This window comes from Acomys minous (assembly GCF_964271855.1).
Source record: "Acomys minous genome assembly, chromosome: 10".
NCBI classification, from domain to species: Eukaryota; Metazoa; Chordata; class Mammalia; order Rodentia; family Muridae; genus Acomys; species Acomys minous.
In genome coordinates, this window is record NC_140491.1 from 55,369,039 (window position 1) to 55,387,501 (window position 18,463).

At 39.7% G+C, this 18,463-nt stretch overlaps 1 protein-coding gene across 2 annotated transcripts in view; it reads left to right on the plus strand.

The window, feature by feature from the left end:
• Positions 1–18,463, plus strand: part of FANCL (FA complementation group L) — a 66,716-nt gene that overhangs the window by 16,440 nt on the left and 31,813 nt on the right. For both annotated transcript variants that reach the window (XM_084799579.1, XM_084799580.1), the window contains 2 exons: positions 1,504–1,604; positions 13,891–13,987. In XM_084799579.1, the coding sequence (XP_084655705.1) occupies positions 1,504–1,604; positions 13,891–13,987 (198 nt within the window). The remainder of the gene's footprint in view (positions 1–1,503; positions 1,605–13,890; positions 13,988–18,463) is intronic.

Sequence of the window (18,463 nt, forward strand, 5' to 3'; positions counted from 1 at the left end):
GGCTTATCTCATGATGGACTAGAGGCAGAGAGAGCGATGTAAAGAGACAAGGACAACATATGCCCTTCAAGGTCCTGCCACTTTGTGACCTACTTTCTCCAACCAGGCCTTGCTTCCTGATGGACCATGGGGCTCTGAACTCATTGTGGACTGGCCCACTCAGATCACACTAGTGTTTCCCACTGGGGCAGATCATCAAACACCTGAGCTTTTGGAGGGATGCTTGAGCTCCAAGCCATACCAGCTAGGCTGAACTTGTTAAGCTTCTGGTATCTTTGTTTATATCAAAACCGTACTTCCAGTATTTCTACTGACACATGCAAACATTTTGATATTTCATATTTTGTAGTTGCTTTGAGCCTTTTATGGTGTCATGTGGTATACACTGGAAACTTGTTGGATCTCTCTTCTGAGTCTATTTTTTTTTTTTTTTAATCCTCAGAGCAATTCTTGGAGGTATCAGTGGATCAAATGCTCAAAAGCAGAATTGTTTAGGATTAATGTCTAAATTTAAATTGATTTATGAATTTATAAACTGTAATAAATAACAAACTTCCCCACTGCATCAAAGACCACAGTATAGGAACTTTAACAGAGTAAGGTAAAGAAACATAATTGTTTCATATCCTCTTGATATTAAGAGAAAATGTTTAAAATTTTCTCCTGTTTATTGCAGTTTTAATATGCAAATATAAGAACATAGAAACCAGAACAGGACTATCTCCCATTAAACTCTCATTACTGCCATTAGCTATTGGATGATAAGTTCTGGCTCTATTGGTCATTTCATTTTCAAGAAACATTTGTTAATGTAAACTCACATAAGCCCTTCTCACTGTTCCTTGGCTTACAGTTCTGTTTTCTACATTTGTGCTGTGTTTCTTAATACAAACGAGATCCTGTAGTCTACCTTCCTTCAGAAATTGTGGACAAAGTTGGTGATCTTAATACTATTTGAGATAATGTCCTGAAAACTCTGAGAATGGTTTGTTTATTTCTGAGGCTGTTCTGACCGACAGTGCCTGCACTAAGTCCTCAGCGACAGCCTCGAGAATGGTGCTACCAGATGCTGTGGAACCTCAGGAAGGTGTGGAAACATTTTGTGGCACCACTTAGTGATAAATCAGGCATGAGCGTTTTTAATCACAGAGATTGGTGAATGCTCGAAAAGAACTCTACAGTGAGTGGGTTATTTTATTTCCGTCAGAACTAGGAAGTGTTAAAAGTCTAGATTCAGACCTCTTTCAGATCTGTGGAGAGTGTTACACTTCTGGAAGCAGTTTTTCAGTTTCTCTTGATCTCCATGGGGACTCCGACTGCTGTGCCTGCTGTTGTACACTATCTTTGAACAACATAACGAAAGAAAGCATCACCTGGGTTTTCTATAAAGATAGTGAGCACTTTAGTTGGATGACGAAAGGACTATGGAATTTTGTTTTGTAACCAGTTAATAATTGTCTTTTTATTATTTCATAGCTGATTAAAATGTTTTTCTTTCAACAGGAAGGTGCTTTGAAGAATAGACAAGAGTTGTGTGTACAGCCACCTTCTCACAGTTTCTGCACAGACCTTCTTAATGAGATAGGAGCTGTTGGTTGGGATAAGTACGTCTATTTAAAATATACCTTAGAAATGCCTCTGTTTTACACATCGCAGCCTTATGCTTTTCTAGTTGTTACAGCTTAGCTATGTGGCTGCTTTTGGTTGGCGTAGAGTGTCTGATCCTGGGCGTTGCTGTCAGCTACAGAAAGGAACATTTGAAATATTAACCTACATGTGAGTTGAAAGACTGGAGTTTTATGCACATGAAGATTGATCTTAACAGGACATTCTGTTTAGGCACATAACAGTATTGTGAATGTCCTGCATGGTCCATGTTTAAAAATGATGCTGGGGCTGGATGATGCTCAGTGGGTAGAGTTGTTGCCGTGCAAGCTTGAAACCTGGGAAAGTACTGAGTGGGTAGGTCAGTTCACGTGGAGCAGGTTGGCCAGCTAGACTAACTTGAGCAGTAACCTTAGCCCACAAAGGAGCGCCTCACCCTCAGGAAATAAGGTAGAGAGCTATTGAAGAAATACAGCATCAATATCTGGCTTCCACATGCACATGTGCATATACCTACATACCGTATATGTGTATGTATGCAAAAGTATAATACTAATAAATATGAATCAGAATAGAAAGTTGCAGGGGGCTTTGCTGTGTTTATGATTGTGTGCATAACTACATTTGGCTGTTATTCAGTTTTGCTTTCCTAAGTGCAAATATCTGCATGTATTTGAAGTGCTTTTGTACTTTTCAGCGGTAAATCTTTATAAATAAGGTTTGGAAAAATCATTTTTCTTTCTCTGAAGAAAATCATAAAAAAAAAAGAAAATCATGAATAAAGAAACTTAAAGGAAGTTTGGCATTGGTGGCAAAACTTAAAGGAAGTTTGGCATTGGTGGCATATGCCTTTAATCCTAGCACTAGGAAGACAGAAGCAGGTGAATCTCTGAGTTCCAGGATAGCTAGGGCTATGTAGAAAGACCCTGTTAAAAACAGAGGGACAGGGGAGAGAGAGAGAGAGAGAGAGAGAGAGAGAGAGAGAGAGAGAGAGAGAGAGAGAGAGAGAGAGAGAAAGAAGAAGAGAAGAAGATGAAGAAGATGAAGAAGAAGAGGAGGAGGAAGAGGAGAAGAAGAGGAGGAAGGAGACAAAGAGGAGAGGAAGGAAGGGGAGGGAAGGAAGAGATGGACAGAGAGAGGATGGGAGGGGGACAGGACGGGAGAGGGAAACTTAAAAGAAATTCAGTAGAGGGAAATTTGTTAAAACTTCACCCATACATCTTTGGGGAAAAAATGTCTGGTAATCTCCCTGATTTTTAGTTGTTGAAGTTAATTCTTAGTGTGGACATTTTTAAAACCTCACATTGTTATTATGTGTATTACAAGGTTTCTGCTGGAGCTGAAGTATCACTGCAAAGAGACAGTGCAGAGAGGCAGAGTGCAGCTGCCACCAGGTCTAGTTTAGGGTTCTTTATTACTATGATAAATCAATGGCTGACTCAGTTACCACTTCGAATGTTGAATTTTTCACCAGCAAATTCTTCTGAATGTGTTTAAGACATTTCCTCATTCTTCTATGCACTGGCACTTAGAGGTTTTCCAAGTTGGCCTCTTGACCACTAATTTAAAGAAGCCAAACATCAGATAGCATTTTAAGAGAAAACAAGGAGTCCATCATAGGTAGAAAACATATTTCATGCTCTCCTTCAACAGGGATAGGGACCCAAAGGAACGAAGGTCAAGATGAAGAAGGTTGGGGGTTCTGGGCCCCACTGTTGGGATAAAAAGAGGCCAAAAAGGTGGGGAGTCCTCTGTTTGAGAAAAGGCACAAGAACTTCGAAATTGGGCAGGAGATCCAGCCTAATAGACATTTTACATGCTTCATCAAGTGGCCCCGCTACATCAGGCTGCAGTGGCAAAGCGCCATCCTCTAAAAGTAACTCAAAGTACCACCTGCCATTAACCAGTTCATCCAGATCCTGGACCGCTAAACAGCTCCCCAGTCACTTAAGCTTTTCCCACAAGTACAGGCCAGAGACAAAGCAGGAGAAGAAGCAAAGTCGGCTGGCTGTCGAGAAGAAAGATGATGGGAAAGGCGACATCCCATCTTAGAGACCACCTGTCCTTCGAGCAGGGGTCAATATAATCACCACCTTGATGGAGAACAAGAAGGCTCAGCTGGTGCTGATTACCCAAGACATAGACTCCACTGAGCTGGTGATTTTTCTGCCTGCTCTGTGTCTAAAGATGGGGGTCCTCTACTGCATCATCAAGTGAAAGGCCAGGCTTTGGTGGCTGGTCCACAGGAAGATTTGCACCACTGTTGCCTTCATACAGGTTAACTCAGAAGACAAGGGTGCTCTGGCTAAGCTGGTGGAAGCTTTTAGGACCAATTGCAATGACAGATACAATTAAATTTGCTGCTACTGGGGAGGCATTGTCCTGGGTCCTAAATCTGTGGCTCGGCCTTGAGAAGCTGGAAGATACAAAGGCCGAAGAATTCACCACTAAATGGATAAATGTGCATTGCAATGTTCTCTGTACATATATAGTTACCAAAAAAATCAATCAAACAAACAAAACTTTCTTTAATAAATTTACACTATAAACTGAGAACTAACACATATATATATACAATGTGTCTCAAATTATTTTCAATAGCAATTTATTTTTGGCAACAATAAGAGTGTAATGCATTTATTTCTATTAGAAGGAAGATTCTGGTCCTTTGTCCATGTGTTCAGCTTCTCATTCTGTTCCTTATAAATCCTTTCTTAGAAAGGTTCCCCTCTTAGTCCACAGATCATTGGGGTTTTTTTTTCTTCTTTTCAACATTGGATTTGAATGGAGCAGAAATCTTATGGTGTGCCTCTGCATAGAAATGAGTCGGCCGTTATTTCAGACATGCATTTTATTTAGACTTCTTAAATTTTTTATTATTGCTGCTTAGCTTCATTCTCTTCCTGGCTAATAGGGGCAGCATGTAGATCTGTACTTACAAGCCTTGAAATTTATATGTTGGTCTCTTGCCAAAAATTAGAACTTCACATTCAACTATTAAAACTTTACTAAAAGCATGATTGCAAGTAAAAGTGTTTCAGATATCTAGACTGTTGAAGTGTATATAATAGAATTATGTTTGCCAAATTGGATTTTAAAGCTGAGAACCATTATTGTGGAGTCATCAATTTGCATTGAGGGATGTTAAATGCAGCCACCCCATGAGATACAGGCAGTTATGTTGGGTGCCTTCCATTTTATGATACAGTATTTTTGAGAAATAATAAAGGATAGTTTTTCTGTCCATATGTTAAAAATTATGTTTGTCTGGAATATCTGCTCTTTTACTTAATCAATAATATGAATTATTAATTGTTTGGTTAAGCTTCCTTTGCAGTGGCTAGAAGAAGCTTAGTGTCAGATTTTTGACCCACTTTATAGTCATTTTGATAATTTATATTTCTGTATACTTTTGTTTTCTTTCTCTTTTTGTGTTTTCTACTTTTTCTAAACTACCACAAATTCTTTATGAGTGCTATTAAAATAAGTATGTTAAATTGTGTGTAATCTCTTACAGCTGTTCATTCTTACATTCACATTGTAGTCATGAAAGTTGGCACACGTCTTTGGATAAGCCCAGTTGTCCTTATCCTTCACTTTTTCTAGTACTTTAAATTATTCAGTAACTCTTCCTTCTTAAAACTTCTTCTTAGGACATCATTGATGTACATTTTTCTATTTTCTTTTAATTCAGTGTGGTTTAACAGGTTCTTCTCTCTCTCTCTCTCTCTCTCTCTCTCTCTCTCTCTCTCTCTCTGTCTCTCCGTCTCTCTCTATCTCTGTCTGTCTATGTGTCTGTCTCCTTCTCCTCCTCCTCCTCCTTCTCCTCCACCTCCTCCTTCTCCTCCCTTCTTTCCTTGCTGTATGTGGTTCCCAACCTCCATTGCCTACCATCCTGAGGAGGCCATTAGGGGGCCAAAGTAACATTCAGCTTAGAGCCCTCTCCACTATTGACTCCTGATTTGCCTGATCAACCTGGGACAAGGCCAGCAGAAGTAAATTATACTCGGCTCTGACTCACATCATCCATCACCAATACCTGCTGTCCTGAGGAGGCTGTGTGGGGGCCTGAGCAACATTCATCTTAAAGCCTTCCCTCTCTGCCTACTCCCAAACTGCCACACCATCAGGGACCACTAGGCCTGCTAACAACAGAGACAACCTGATGGCTAGAGGTCAGTGTAAGAACACAAGCAACAAAACCCAGGACATATGACACCACTGGAAACCAACTATCCTACTACAGCAAGCCCTGGAGATACTATTATACCTAAAGTGCAAGAAAACGATCTTAAATTTAAGGTTATGGAAATGATAGAGGCCTTAAAGAAGGAAAATAAAATTCCTCATAGACATAAAGGAAAATACAAACAGGTGAAGGAGTTGTATAACTCCCTTAAAGAAATACAGGAAAATATAATCAAGTGAGAGAAAGAAATGAATAAAACTATTCAAGGCCTAAAACTGAAAATAGAAGGAATAAAGAAAACAAACGGAGGCAATCATGGGGATGGAAAACCTAGGGAAGAGAACAGGAACTACATACACAGCATCACCAACAGAATACAAGAGATGGGAAAGAGAATCTCAGATGTAGAAGATGCAATTGAAGAAACTGATACATTAGTCAGAAAAAAAAATCTTATATCTAAAAAGGGCCTGACCCAAAACATGTAAGAAATATGGGACACTATGAAAAGACCAAACCTAAGAATAATAGATATAGAAGAAGGAGAAGACTTCTAGCTCCAAGGCCCAGAAAATATTTTCAACAAAATCATAGAAAACTTCCCCAACCTAAAGAAAGAGATGCCTGTAAACACACAAGAAGCTTCTAGAACACCAGAAAAGAAAATCCTCCTGCCACATAGTAATCAAAACACTAAATGTACAGAACAAAGAAAGAACATTAAAACCTGCAAGGGAAAAAAGCCAGTTCACATATAAAGGCAAACCTATCAGAATTACACCTGACTTCTCAACAGAGACTATGAAAACCAGAAGGGTCTGGGCAGATGTCATGTAGACAGTAAGAGACCACAGATGCCAACCCAGACTATTATACAGAGCAAAACGTTCACCATAGATGGAGATAACAAGATATTCCATGATAAAACCAAATTTAACAGTACCTAGCCACACATCCAGCCCTACAGATACTAGAAGGAAAATTTCAACCCAAGGAGGCTAACTACACCCAGGAAAACATAGGAAATAAATAACCCCATATCTGCAAAACCAAAAGGGAACACACTACACACACACACACACACACACACAAGCACTGTACCACCACCAACATCAAAAAACAATAAATAAAAACCACTGGTCATTAGTTTCTCTTAGCATCAATGGCTTCAACTCCCTAATAAAAAGACACAGGCTAACAGAATGGGTGCAAAAACAGGACCCATCATTCTGCTGAATACAAGAAACTCATTTCAGCAATAATGATAGACATTACTTCACAATAAAGGGCTGGAAAAAGGTCTTCCAAGAAAAGAGACCCAAAAAGCAAGCTGGAGTAGCTATTCTAGAATCTACTAAAATAGACTTTCAACCAAAACTAATCAAAAGAGTTGGGGAAGGACAATTCATACTCATCAAAGGAAAAATACACCAAGATAACACCTCAGTCTTGAATATGCCCCAAACACAAGAGCACCCACATTCATAAAAGAAACATTACTAAAACATAAATCACACATTGAATTCCACCCATTTATAGTGAGAAACTTCAATACCCCACTGTCACCAATAGACAGATCATTGAGACAGAAACTAAATGGAAAAATAATGAACTTAATAGACATCATGAATCAAATGGGCCTTCCAGATATCTACAGAATATTTCATCAAAACACAAAAGAATATACTTTCTTCTCAGCACCTCACAGAACCTTCTCCACAATTGGCAATATACTCAGTCACAAAGCAAACCTCAATGGATACAAGAAGATGGAAATAACTCCTTGTATCTTATCAGACCACCATGGATTAAAGCTGGAACTTAACAATAAGAGAAACAACCAAAACCCTACAAACTTGTGGAAACTGAACAAACAACTTCCTACTCATTGACCACTGGGTCAAGGATGAAATAAAGAAATTAGGCTTTCTAGAATTCAAGGAAAATGAAGGCACAAAATACTCAAACAATACACAGTACACAATGAAAGCAGTACTAAAGAGGAAAGTTCATAGCACTAAGCACCTTCATAAAGATATTAGATCTATCCCATACTACCAACTTAACAGCACACCTGAAAGCTCTAATACTAAAAGAGGAGTAGAGAAGTCATCAAACTCAGGGCTGAAATCAATAAGTTTCAAAGAGAACAATACAATGAATGAATGAAACCAAGCCCTGGTTCTTTGAGAAGAATCAACAAGATAGATAAACCCTTACCCAAACTAACTTAAAGACAGAGGGAGAGTATCCAAATTAACAAAATCAGAAATGAAAAGGGGGCATAACAACAGACACACAGGCCATTGAAAATGCCACATGGAACTTACCTTCTTGTGGAAGAGTCAGTCCTCAGCTAGATGATTACAGTAGCACTTAATTACAACTGTAGAGTATAATTGTATCATTACATGAAAGCCATTAATGCATTTATAAAGGAAATAGTACAAGATGTGAAGTCTTTTATGGAGTAAGTGCTTTAAGAGGTACATTGGAAGTGTTGACTTTTCCTTTGTACTGTACACACTGTTCTGATATGATGGAAAGGGGACTAGATTCCTAAGTTTCATAGAGATGAAAGCTCAGAGTAAGGAAGTGATGTAGCTGGTCTTTGCCACTTTGTGGGATCTTCTTTTCCCCACTCTTTATCCCTCCAGTTTCACCTATCACTAGAATTGAGGGAAAGATGGAGATAGAGATCACAGAATCTAACTTCCTTCTTTTTGTTTCTTCTTTGAGCACAACTATGAACAAACAGCAACCAATCCTCCTAAATGACCACCAACCACCAACTCTGCCTCTTGGGGACCTCGCATTTATATACCCGCTGAAAAGTTCCCAGAATCCCAAATGTCACACTATCACAGATACTGTCTGCAGCTGGCAAAACCACGCCTCTGCTAGATAGAGCACAAGGCAAATCATAATCAGCTGCAGTGGATCATCTGAAGCAGCCCCATATCCCATACCTGGGATTAAAATGAAAAAATTTCTGTAATATTTCTATGATTTTTTTAAAAAAAGAAACCAAAATTCCAGAACTCTCCCTACAATGTGATGTCTTCTGGCATAATCACTAGGCAATAATTATGTATCCTTAGGCTAAAGTTACCGTATAGAAGACTGCCTGTTTTCTGTTGTGTGCTGCTTTTTATATTATTTAATTCTCAGAATAAGTCCCAGGATAATTACTTTTACACAATGTGAATATGAGTCTATACACTATATTTAGGCTGTTGAGGATGTCATGGGATACCTTTGATATGGAAGGTTTTCTAGGTGCACAGAAAGGCACACAGTGAAGGTGAACCTACTCAAATCTACTTTACCATGAGTAAAATCTGTTTACAAAACTTCTCCATCCTTAGAGAGACTTTTAAAATTCTGTTTTCTTAGATCATGAAAGATCACGATGTAGTTATATGGACAGCGTGAGTGAGTGACTCAGCACATAGCTCTTGCTGCTTGTGAAGGATTTCTTAGCAGAGAAGCTGTCATGAGACTGGAGTGTGAGAACCATGGAGTGAGATTTTTGTCAGCATTTATCCAGCCCCATGCAGTGAGTAGGAAAACCCACACAATGTATTTGTGTGACTTAATTCTTACATGTGGTCTACCAGGACATGATAAAATCAGGCTAGGACCTGCAGACCCAAGGCCAAGGCCTGAACAGTGCTGGCCCGTCAGACTTGCTACCCTCTGAGGCCTTTCCTGAGCAGCTGGCCAGCTGTAATTTAAAATTTAAATTAAAATTTAAAATATCATTTGAACTGACACACACAGTCATTTTTATGATTTAAATGCATTTTCAGAAACTTAATGATTTTGATACCATGTTAAAATATCAGTATTTCCCACATATTTGAAAACATAAACTTATACATTAGACAGTGTGAAATCTGATAAGAAAAAGATCTTTATCTGAATAGTAGAATAAATTAAAATTTAAAAAAGAAAAATATATTTTTATCAGTAATATACACCTTACTTTGTATATAAATGAGGTAGTTGATATTTCTAGTTTTTTGTTGTTGATTTTTTGTTTTATAATTTTAAAAAACAGGGTCTCCTTTTATGGTTGAGGCTGGTCTTGAACTTGCTGTGTAAGCCAGGTAGCCTTGAACCTAAGGACATCTACCTGCCTCAGTCTCCCAAGTGTTGAGATTATAGATGTGAACCACCACATCTAGCTCCAATGGGCACTTGGATCACATAGGTTTAGGATGTAAAAATATTTAGGTTGGGCAAGAAAAGTTTTATTTCAGTTTACAGATTGTAGTCCATCATGAAGGGAAGTCAGGGCAGGAATTGAAGGCAGGAACTGAAGCAGAGTCCATGGAGGAATGCTGTTTATTGACTGCATCAGCCTGATTCCTATGTAAGTCAGGGCCACCTGCTCAGGCAGTGGTTCTCAACCTTCCTAACGCTGTGACCCTTTAATACAGTTCCTCATGTTGTTGTGACTGACCCTAACCATAAAATGATTTTTTTTGTTGCTACTTCATAACTGTAATTTTGTTACTGTTATGAATTGTAATGTAGTATCTCGGTTTCCTGACAGTCTTAGGTAACCTCTGTGAAAGGGGTCATTTGGTCCCTAAGGGGTCTCGATGCACAGGTTGAGAACTACTGTGCGCAGAGGTGGCAATGTCCACAGTGGCCAGGGACATCCCACATCAGCCACTAATCAAATAAATACTGCCTATGGGTTAGTCTGATGGAGGTCCTTTTTCGATTGACATTCACTCTTCCCAGATGACCCTGGCTTGTGTTAAGTCACCAAAAATAAGTTAATAATCAGAACATTATGAGACTCACATTGTTCCTTGTTCCTTTGTGCAGTAAGTATAAGCTGTCACTGCTGTACTAGTTCATCCAATAATGTTAGACTACATACGAGTTTTATAGTACTTAATTAGGGTAATGATTTAGTTACAATGAATAATAACGTATTTTGTAACAGGTAAAAAGTAAAAATATTAGTTGGTGTAATTTCATTCTAATAATATGCCCAAAGTATTGAAATAATACAGTAATGAAAAAACATTTAGGTTGGGATACGTCTGAGGAACTGCATCTGCCTTCAGCTCCTTAGCCAGTACCTAAATCAGTAAAAAGCTGGCCAGTCTCACAATAGCTCATGCATGTTCATGCATACAGGCTGCATTTTCACGTTCATCCATAGAAAACTACACACTTGGTACATGAAAAGCTTATTTGGCTGGCAAACTAAAACCCAATTAAGAAGGTATGAGTGTAAGCTAAGATGAAGAACATTCAGTCCCGGAATACGTGGCGTAGTTCTTAGAGGAAGGAGGAGTGTTAAAAACTCGGAAAGAATGAGGAAAGAATGTGAAACTGGAGACTGAGGAGACAGGACGGGCCCTGCAGGAGGTCAGATGCCCACAGGAAGGATGGTGCTGTGTGGCTAGACTGCAGGACTTCTGCTGCTGGGTCACCGCAGGGAATGGGGAGGACCTGAACATCTTAGGGCAAAGGGTTAATTTGATTTAAGAGGAAGGGTAAATGTTGACCCAGAAGACAGGATGGATTGATGTTAGGAAGACAAATGAAGTGACAAGAGTGATTAGGAGGGGATTTGGAGTCGTTTGGAGTGATGCCGTTAGCGCCTGACAGTAACAATGGAATCGTCGCAGTTTTGAAAAAGTACATACTAATGTACCTTTAGAAGACCATGCCTGCGAACCTAGTGGTCTGTCCTTCGATGTGGGCTGCCTGTGACTGTTAGAAAATGCATCTAAATGTTTAAGGAAAGAAAATCAAAGTTGTTCATCAAACTAAGTACAGTATTTCAGAAGATGCAAAGCACATGAGGTTTAATATGTTTTAAATCCCATTCATTCAATATGTAGCTATTGGCTCTTGACTCTTACATTAGCAACTGTAGATTTTATTATTATTATTATTCACTCTTGATCTATCTCTTTTTCTTTGTGCTTCCCAGGACTTGCCTTTCTTCACCTCTTCTTCTTCTTCTTCTTCTTCCTTCTTCTTCTTCTTCTTCTTCTTCTTCTTCTTCTTCTTCTTCTTCTTCTTCTTCTTCTTCTTCTTCTTCTTCTTCTTCTTCTTCTTCTTCTTCTTCTTCTTCTTCTTCTTCTTCTTTTTTTTTTGAGACAGGGTTTCTCCATGTAGTGTTGGCTGTCCTGGAACTTACTATGTAGACCAGGCTGGTCTCGAACTCAGAGATCTGCCTGCCTCTGCCCTCCAGAGCACTGGAATTAAAAGGTGTGCGCCACCACTGCCTGACTCATTCTTTCTTTTAAATTGTAGGTGTTAAGTAGATTTATATCAGTTTCTGTAGCTAGTGTTCTTTTAAGTTTTTGTCTTGCTGTATTCTAAATGTATAATCAGTAAACAGTTTAGATTTTTGTGATTACATAAAGCTTTTTCACTGTTAATCATAGAACATTTGTTAAGTTTTCTACATTTGTTATGTTTATAATTTAGTTTAACACATTATCTCCCCATGTTGATACCTTGTGTTAAAAAGAAATGCCCATATTTTCGGCCACTTACGATCATACCCTATTTTACAGATTTTTTTTTTCTTCTGTTCACTGTTACCCGTCTTGGAACCTGCCCCCTTTCATCTGTTTTCAGGCGGTGCTTTTAAAGCTGTATCCACATAAAAAGGTGTTACACTTTTATCGCTGCTAATTCTTGTTATTTGTGAAATTGGAGTTGCATACTTTAGAAATCCTTTTATTTCTAAATAATATTGTTTCATATAAATAAACAGAAAAGACACAAATGCATATGTTTCTCTTGGTTTTGGATCTACAGAAATTTTCCATCAGGTGCACATGTATCTGAATCTATGAAAAAGGTGATGGAGACTATATTTATAGGTTTTGGATGTGGGGCATTTAATAGATTTTTAAGGTATCAGTGGGGGAAAAAAGAGTAACCATGTAAACAAACATGTTTTCTACCATAATTTTATTTCATTTGTTTTCTAAGACCCTGGACTTTTTACTGAATAGGAAGAGCTTCTCTTCGTAGCTTGGTTTTACTTCTTAATCCACTGTTTTACACTCATGTGCTCTTCAGATGCCTGTCTGCTTTTCATTAGTCTTCCCAGGTTCAGTGGCCAATGTTTCCTTTAATGGAGCCATTTTTCCTTTGTCCCTGGTCAGTAACCAAGTTTTATGGTGATGTTAAGAGGAAGTCACCTGGGTTAGGAGGTGGATGTTTCTTCTGCACTGTGATGCTTCTTATACCATCCGTCTGAGTGATGAGTTGCACAATGCTCTTAGCCCACTTTTTATCTTTCCAAGAGAATAGTATTGTAAAAATGTCAAGAGCCATCCACGTGCCCGGTGTATTGGTAAACACACTGCTAACTTTGAGCCACTTTGGCAGTAGCTTATGCTACTCAAGTTTACAGAATGCTGTATTTCAAAGGATATTGGTTTTCATTGTAGAGAATTCATGCGTTTAGAGCAATTCAAAACCAAAACAATTGAGTTTGAGCTATGTGTTTAAAATATTAGTCATCTTGAATACATGCCTAGGTTAAGTGTCAGAAGCTGTATTTTGTGCGAAGAGGAAATTTATTGTTAAGAGACCAGTCCATACCTGTGCTTGTACAGCCTGTTTCATAGGATTAATTTGAGTATGTGAACTAATATCAGCCAGATTGTCGTGTAGTAACATTACTGATAACAAAGGAGAAGTTCATTGAAGAGAAAAACAAATAAAGGAAGCATAAAAATCTCATACTGTATGAAACCACAGGAATGGATCAAAGAATTTGACAGGAAGTTTAATGTGTACATAAGTAGAGGCTGACAGAAACATGCTGTGTGTGCCAAAGGTTCCAGTGATGGAAAAGCGAAACATAGTGCTCAGTGACCACAGCATGAGCCTTGACACACACTGTAAATAATCCCAAGATCTATGGCTGCATTAAGCACTAGGCTGGTGTATTAACTGCAGTAAATCTATAGCAGGAGGAAAAGCTGGCATGCAGAAATTCCTGATTAATTTTCTCCATGTAGTAGTGGGAATGGTAGCATCTCCCCACCTCATAGCCCACCTCTGTGTGATCATTTTTTATTCTCTTTTCCTCACAGACTTGCGTGTGTGGATCCTTCCTTCAGTACTATCAAGTTAAAAGCAGACGATGCTTCTGGTAGAAAGCACCTAATCACTGTCAAGCTGAAGGCGAAGGTACGTGCCTTGTGATTGTGGTCAGGGAGTAAATACTGTGAGAGGTGAACTCGGAATGTTTTCACTGCTTGGAAATGCTGCTTATTTTAAAATGATGTGGGTGATTTTATGAATTGATTTTAGAAAGCCTCAAGAAATTTATTCATCCAGTTTCCAAAAGCCTAGATACAATTTCCTGTCACTAATTCACTCCAAAATTGTACTACTAAAATTACTACAAAGATGTAGACCTAATAATCAAGAATAATATTAAGGAGTCGGCAGCCTCCAAGGCCCATGATGTCATTCATTGTTTTAATAGCCTGCGTAGAACAGTGTGAGTGATGCTTCCACGGTCCTCAGTAAAGTTCTTCTAGGAAACTCTTTTGTTTCTAATTTAGACTGAGTTGTTTTTGTCGCTTTTATCTTTTTCCTCACTCCCACCCCCAGCATTATTGCACATTGCACATGCGTGTGCACACTTTATTCCTTGTTTTGGCTGAAGCTTTGGATGTATATGTTTTAAGAATTTAGAAAGGTAATATCTGCTTATAAGCTTATGTGTGCTAGTGATCTGTAAACATTCATAAAATATTTATTTTATGTTTTCATTTCATCTTTCTTTTTTAGCTCTAGATTGGGAATTTTAAGAAATAAATTAGAAAGCGCAACGTATTAATCACTCCCTTAGTAACAGCTGGGGAAGCATTGAAATTTGAAGGGAACCAGGACATCCAGGTTTTTATTGTTTCTAGTAGTCATCCATCACCCCGATTTCAGAAGAGTGTAGTGACGAAAAGATCAATTTTGTTTGTCCTTTTAAAAAATGTGTCTGGCATTTAAGGCTTTCAAAAGAGAAAATAAGCAAACATATTATGCTGTTTTGGGTGGCACAAAAAGTTGCCGTCTCCTAGTGACTCCAGGAAAACAACTTCAGAAGTGACTCGTTTCTCTTGTTCACACAGAAGTTTTAAGTATAGTTTTGAGATATATCAGCAAATTCATTGGATATAGATCTAGTTAATTTGTAAAATTAGTTAGAGGTTTGTTTCATTAAAATAAGGGATTTTGTTCTCTTCTTAAGTTTTAAAAAGTATTCTTTAAAAAATAGAAACAATCAGTTTTTGTTCTTAGAAAATGTCACCCCTGGCCAGCAGCAAGGGTTCTTTCTGTGTTGTCATTCCAACCCCTGTGTGTAGGATCTATACACTGACAGATGTTGCTTTTCCACTAAGAAGGCCAATACTCATGATTTTAAGTGAATCTGTCCTCCTAGCTAAAGCATTTGTGCTTATTCACCTGTTAGCTTTGTGTCACACTGCCTTTCAGTACGTTTGGAAGACTTTAGTTTTCACTAATTGTAAATATTGAGGGATTCAGTGTAGCAGAAGTTTTTTTTTTTTATTTATCTATTTAAGTGTAACATTGACTTTATTCATTGGTGATATTGCAGATGATGATGTGGACATTAGTATGTTTCATTATTCTGCTGCTTTAAAAAAAATAGCTCTGTGCTAGAAGTAAGAGGCTTCTCTGAAATTGTTTTCCTGTTTCTGCTTTCCATCTGTAGTTCCACAGCACTTAGGACAGACAGACACAGAAGAGAAAAGACAAAGCTTGACTGGGTGTGGGAGGAAATGAGGATGGGAGGAGATGAGATGGGAGGAGATGGGGATGGGAGGAGATGAAATGGGAGGAGATGGGATGGGAGGAGATGGGATGGGAGGAGATGAGATGGGAGGAGATGGGGATGGGAGGAGATGGGGATGGGAGGAGATGGGGATGGGAGGAGATGGGATGGGAGGAGATGGGATGGGAGGAGATGGGGATGGGAGGAGATGGGATGGGAGGAGATGGGGATGGGAGGAGATGGGATGGGAGGAGATGAGATGGGAGGAGATGGGGATGGGAGGAGATGGGGATGGGAGGAGATGAGATGGGAGGAGATGGGGATGGGAGGAGATGGGGATGGGAGGAGATGAGCATGGGAGGAGATGAGATGGGAGGAGATGGGATGGGAGGAGATGGGGATGGGAGGAGATGAGGATGGGAGGAGATGGGATGGGAGGAGATGAGGATGGGAGGAGATGGGATGGGAGGAGATGGGGATGGGAGGAGATGAGGATGGGAGGAGATGAGATGGGAGGAGATGAGGATGGGAGGAGATGGGATGGGAGGAGATGGGGATGGGAGGAGATGGGGATGGGAGGAGATGAGATGGGAGGAGATGGGATGGGAGGAGATGGGATGGGAGGAGATGGGATGGGAGGAGATGAGATGGGAGGAGATGGGGATGGGAGGAGATGGGGATGGGAGGAGATGGGGATGGGAGGAGATGAGATGGGAGGAGATGGGATGGGAGGAGATGAGATGGGAGGAGATGGGATGGGAGGAGATGAGATGGGAGGAGATGGGGATGGGAGGAGATGGGGATGGGAGGAGATGGGGATGGGAGGAGATGGGATGGGAGGAGATGAGATGGGAGGAGATGGGGATGGGAGGAGATGAGGATGGGAGGAGATGAGATGGGAGGAGATGGGGATGGGAGGAGATGAGATGGGAGGAGATGGGATGGGAGGAGATGAGATGGGAGGAGATGGGGATGGGAGGAGATGAGGATGGGAGGAGATGGGATGGGAGGAGATGGGGATGGGATGGAGATGGGGATGGGAGGAGATGGGGATGGGAGGAGATGGGGATGGGAGGAGATGGGATGGGAGGAGATGGGGATGGGAGGAGATGGGGATGGGAGGAGATGGGGATGGGAGGAGATGAGGATGGGAGGAGATGGGATGGGAGGAGATGGGATGGGAGGAGATGGGGATGGGAGGAGATGGGGATGGGAGGAGATGGGGATGGGAGGAGATGGGGATGGGAGGAGATGGGGATGGGAGGAGATGGCACATAGTTTGTATTTGTCAAAGACATGAGGATCTTAGTGTTATATCGATGGGATTTCTTAGGCTTGTCTGTCTAAATTAGATTTATAGACAGGCCAAGTTTGTCTCAATATGTGTTCTCTCTCTTCTCCCTTCCCCTTCTTCCCCACTCAGTATTTAGCCCTAGGAATATCAGTTAAGAAACATTAATCACTAAAGCTATATGGTAAGATTGTATAATATAATCTCTTAATTTAAGCTATGTCTTATTTTAAACAAATCTTTAATTGGGATTTTGGTGCATATATAAACTTTTGCTTCTTCACAAACATTAACGAAGTACGTTTGGTTTATTTTTACTCTCACAATTCCATCACCCCACTCACCATCTCTAAACTGCAGTGAACTCGGTACTGATTTGGGCTAGATAACTCCCATTTTAGAAAAATAAGTCCTGCAATAAACAAGCAAATAAAGTCCTGTTTACTAAACACAGCTCATAGTGTGTTGAAGGGCTGTTGTGTTTATATGTGTTCACTTGGGGGCAGCCTTCCTGCTTTTGGTCCGAGCTGACCAGGACTTGGTTAAAGTGTGCTGTGGAGTAATAGACAGTGCGATCTGAAAGCCATGGCAACAAATATATGTACTTGATGGTATATGATTCCATGAAAATTGATCATTTGCTTTGCTTGAAAAGAGATTTACAGAACTATTACACTGAGAATTTATTAAAACTTACACTTTATGTAAATCAATATCTATCATATCTCATCTTTATCACCTTAAACATCTACCTAGGCCTAAAAACATCTTAACCCCTAAACAACTAAGCTTAATTGTAAAACTAAACTATCTGGCCTTCAGCCCTATCACAGACTTGAGAAGGAATAAAATTAATTATCTGAGTGGACAGGAAGTGCAAGTTACCAGCTTCCAAAATGAGAAAATGACAGAGACAGTTTGTTGCCTGAGGAGTCACCCAAAACTCTCTATAGTGTTGGAGCATCATCTTCAGCCTTCTGGGCCTGTGTATCTGGCAGACATACTTGTGAGGCAGGAACTATTGAGGACTTGCTTACCCTGTCTTGGTAGAGTTTGGCCGTGAACTCTGCCTACATCTTGCCCATTTTTAGGCAGAATTCTGTCTGTGTCAGAATTTTAGATGCACCAAGATAGAAAAGATGTTTTCTTCAAGGTTGCCAAATGCAAATAGCTAAAACACTATAAATGTAACATTTATATAATTCCTGATTGTTTTGTGGTTCTTCTTGCTGTCGGTAGTTTATTGTATGTATGTGTAACAATATAAATGTATATGTAAAAATTTAAAAGAGTAATAAAAAAGGAAAAAATAAATAAAAATCCCGAGAACAAGGGAAAAAACCTTATACGTGCAAAGAAATATATATTTTGAGTCCGAGTCTCACTATATAGTCCTGATTGGCCTGGAAGTTGCTATGTAGACCAGACCAGGCTCCAGTTTCTGATGATCATGGTTCTGCCTCTTCAGTACTGGGATTACACATGTGTGTCATCCTCCTCTACTTCTAGGTACAGCATGTATGCTGTCAATTAGCTTTCCAGAATAAACGTTTTCAGGCTGGCCCTACAGATCCGC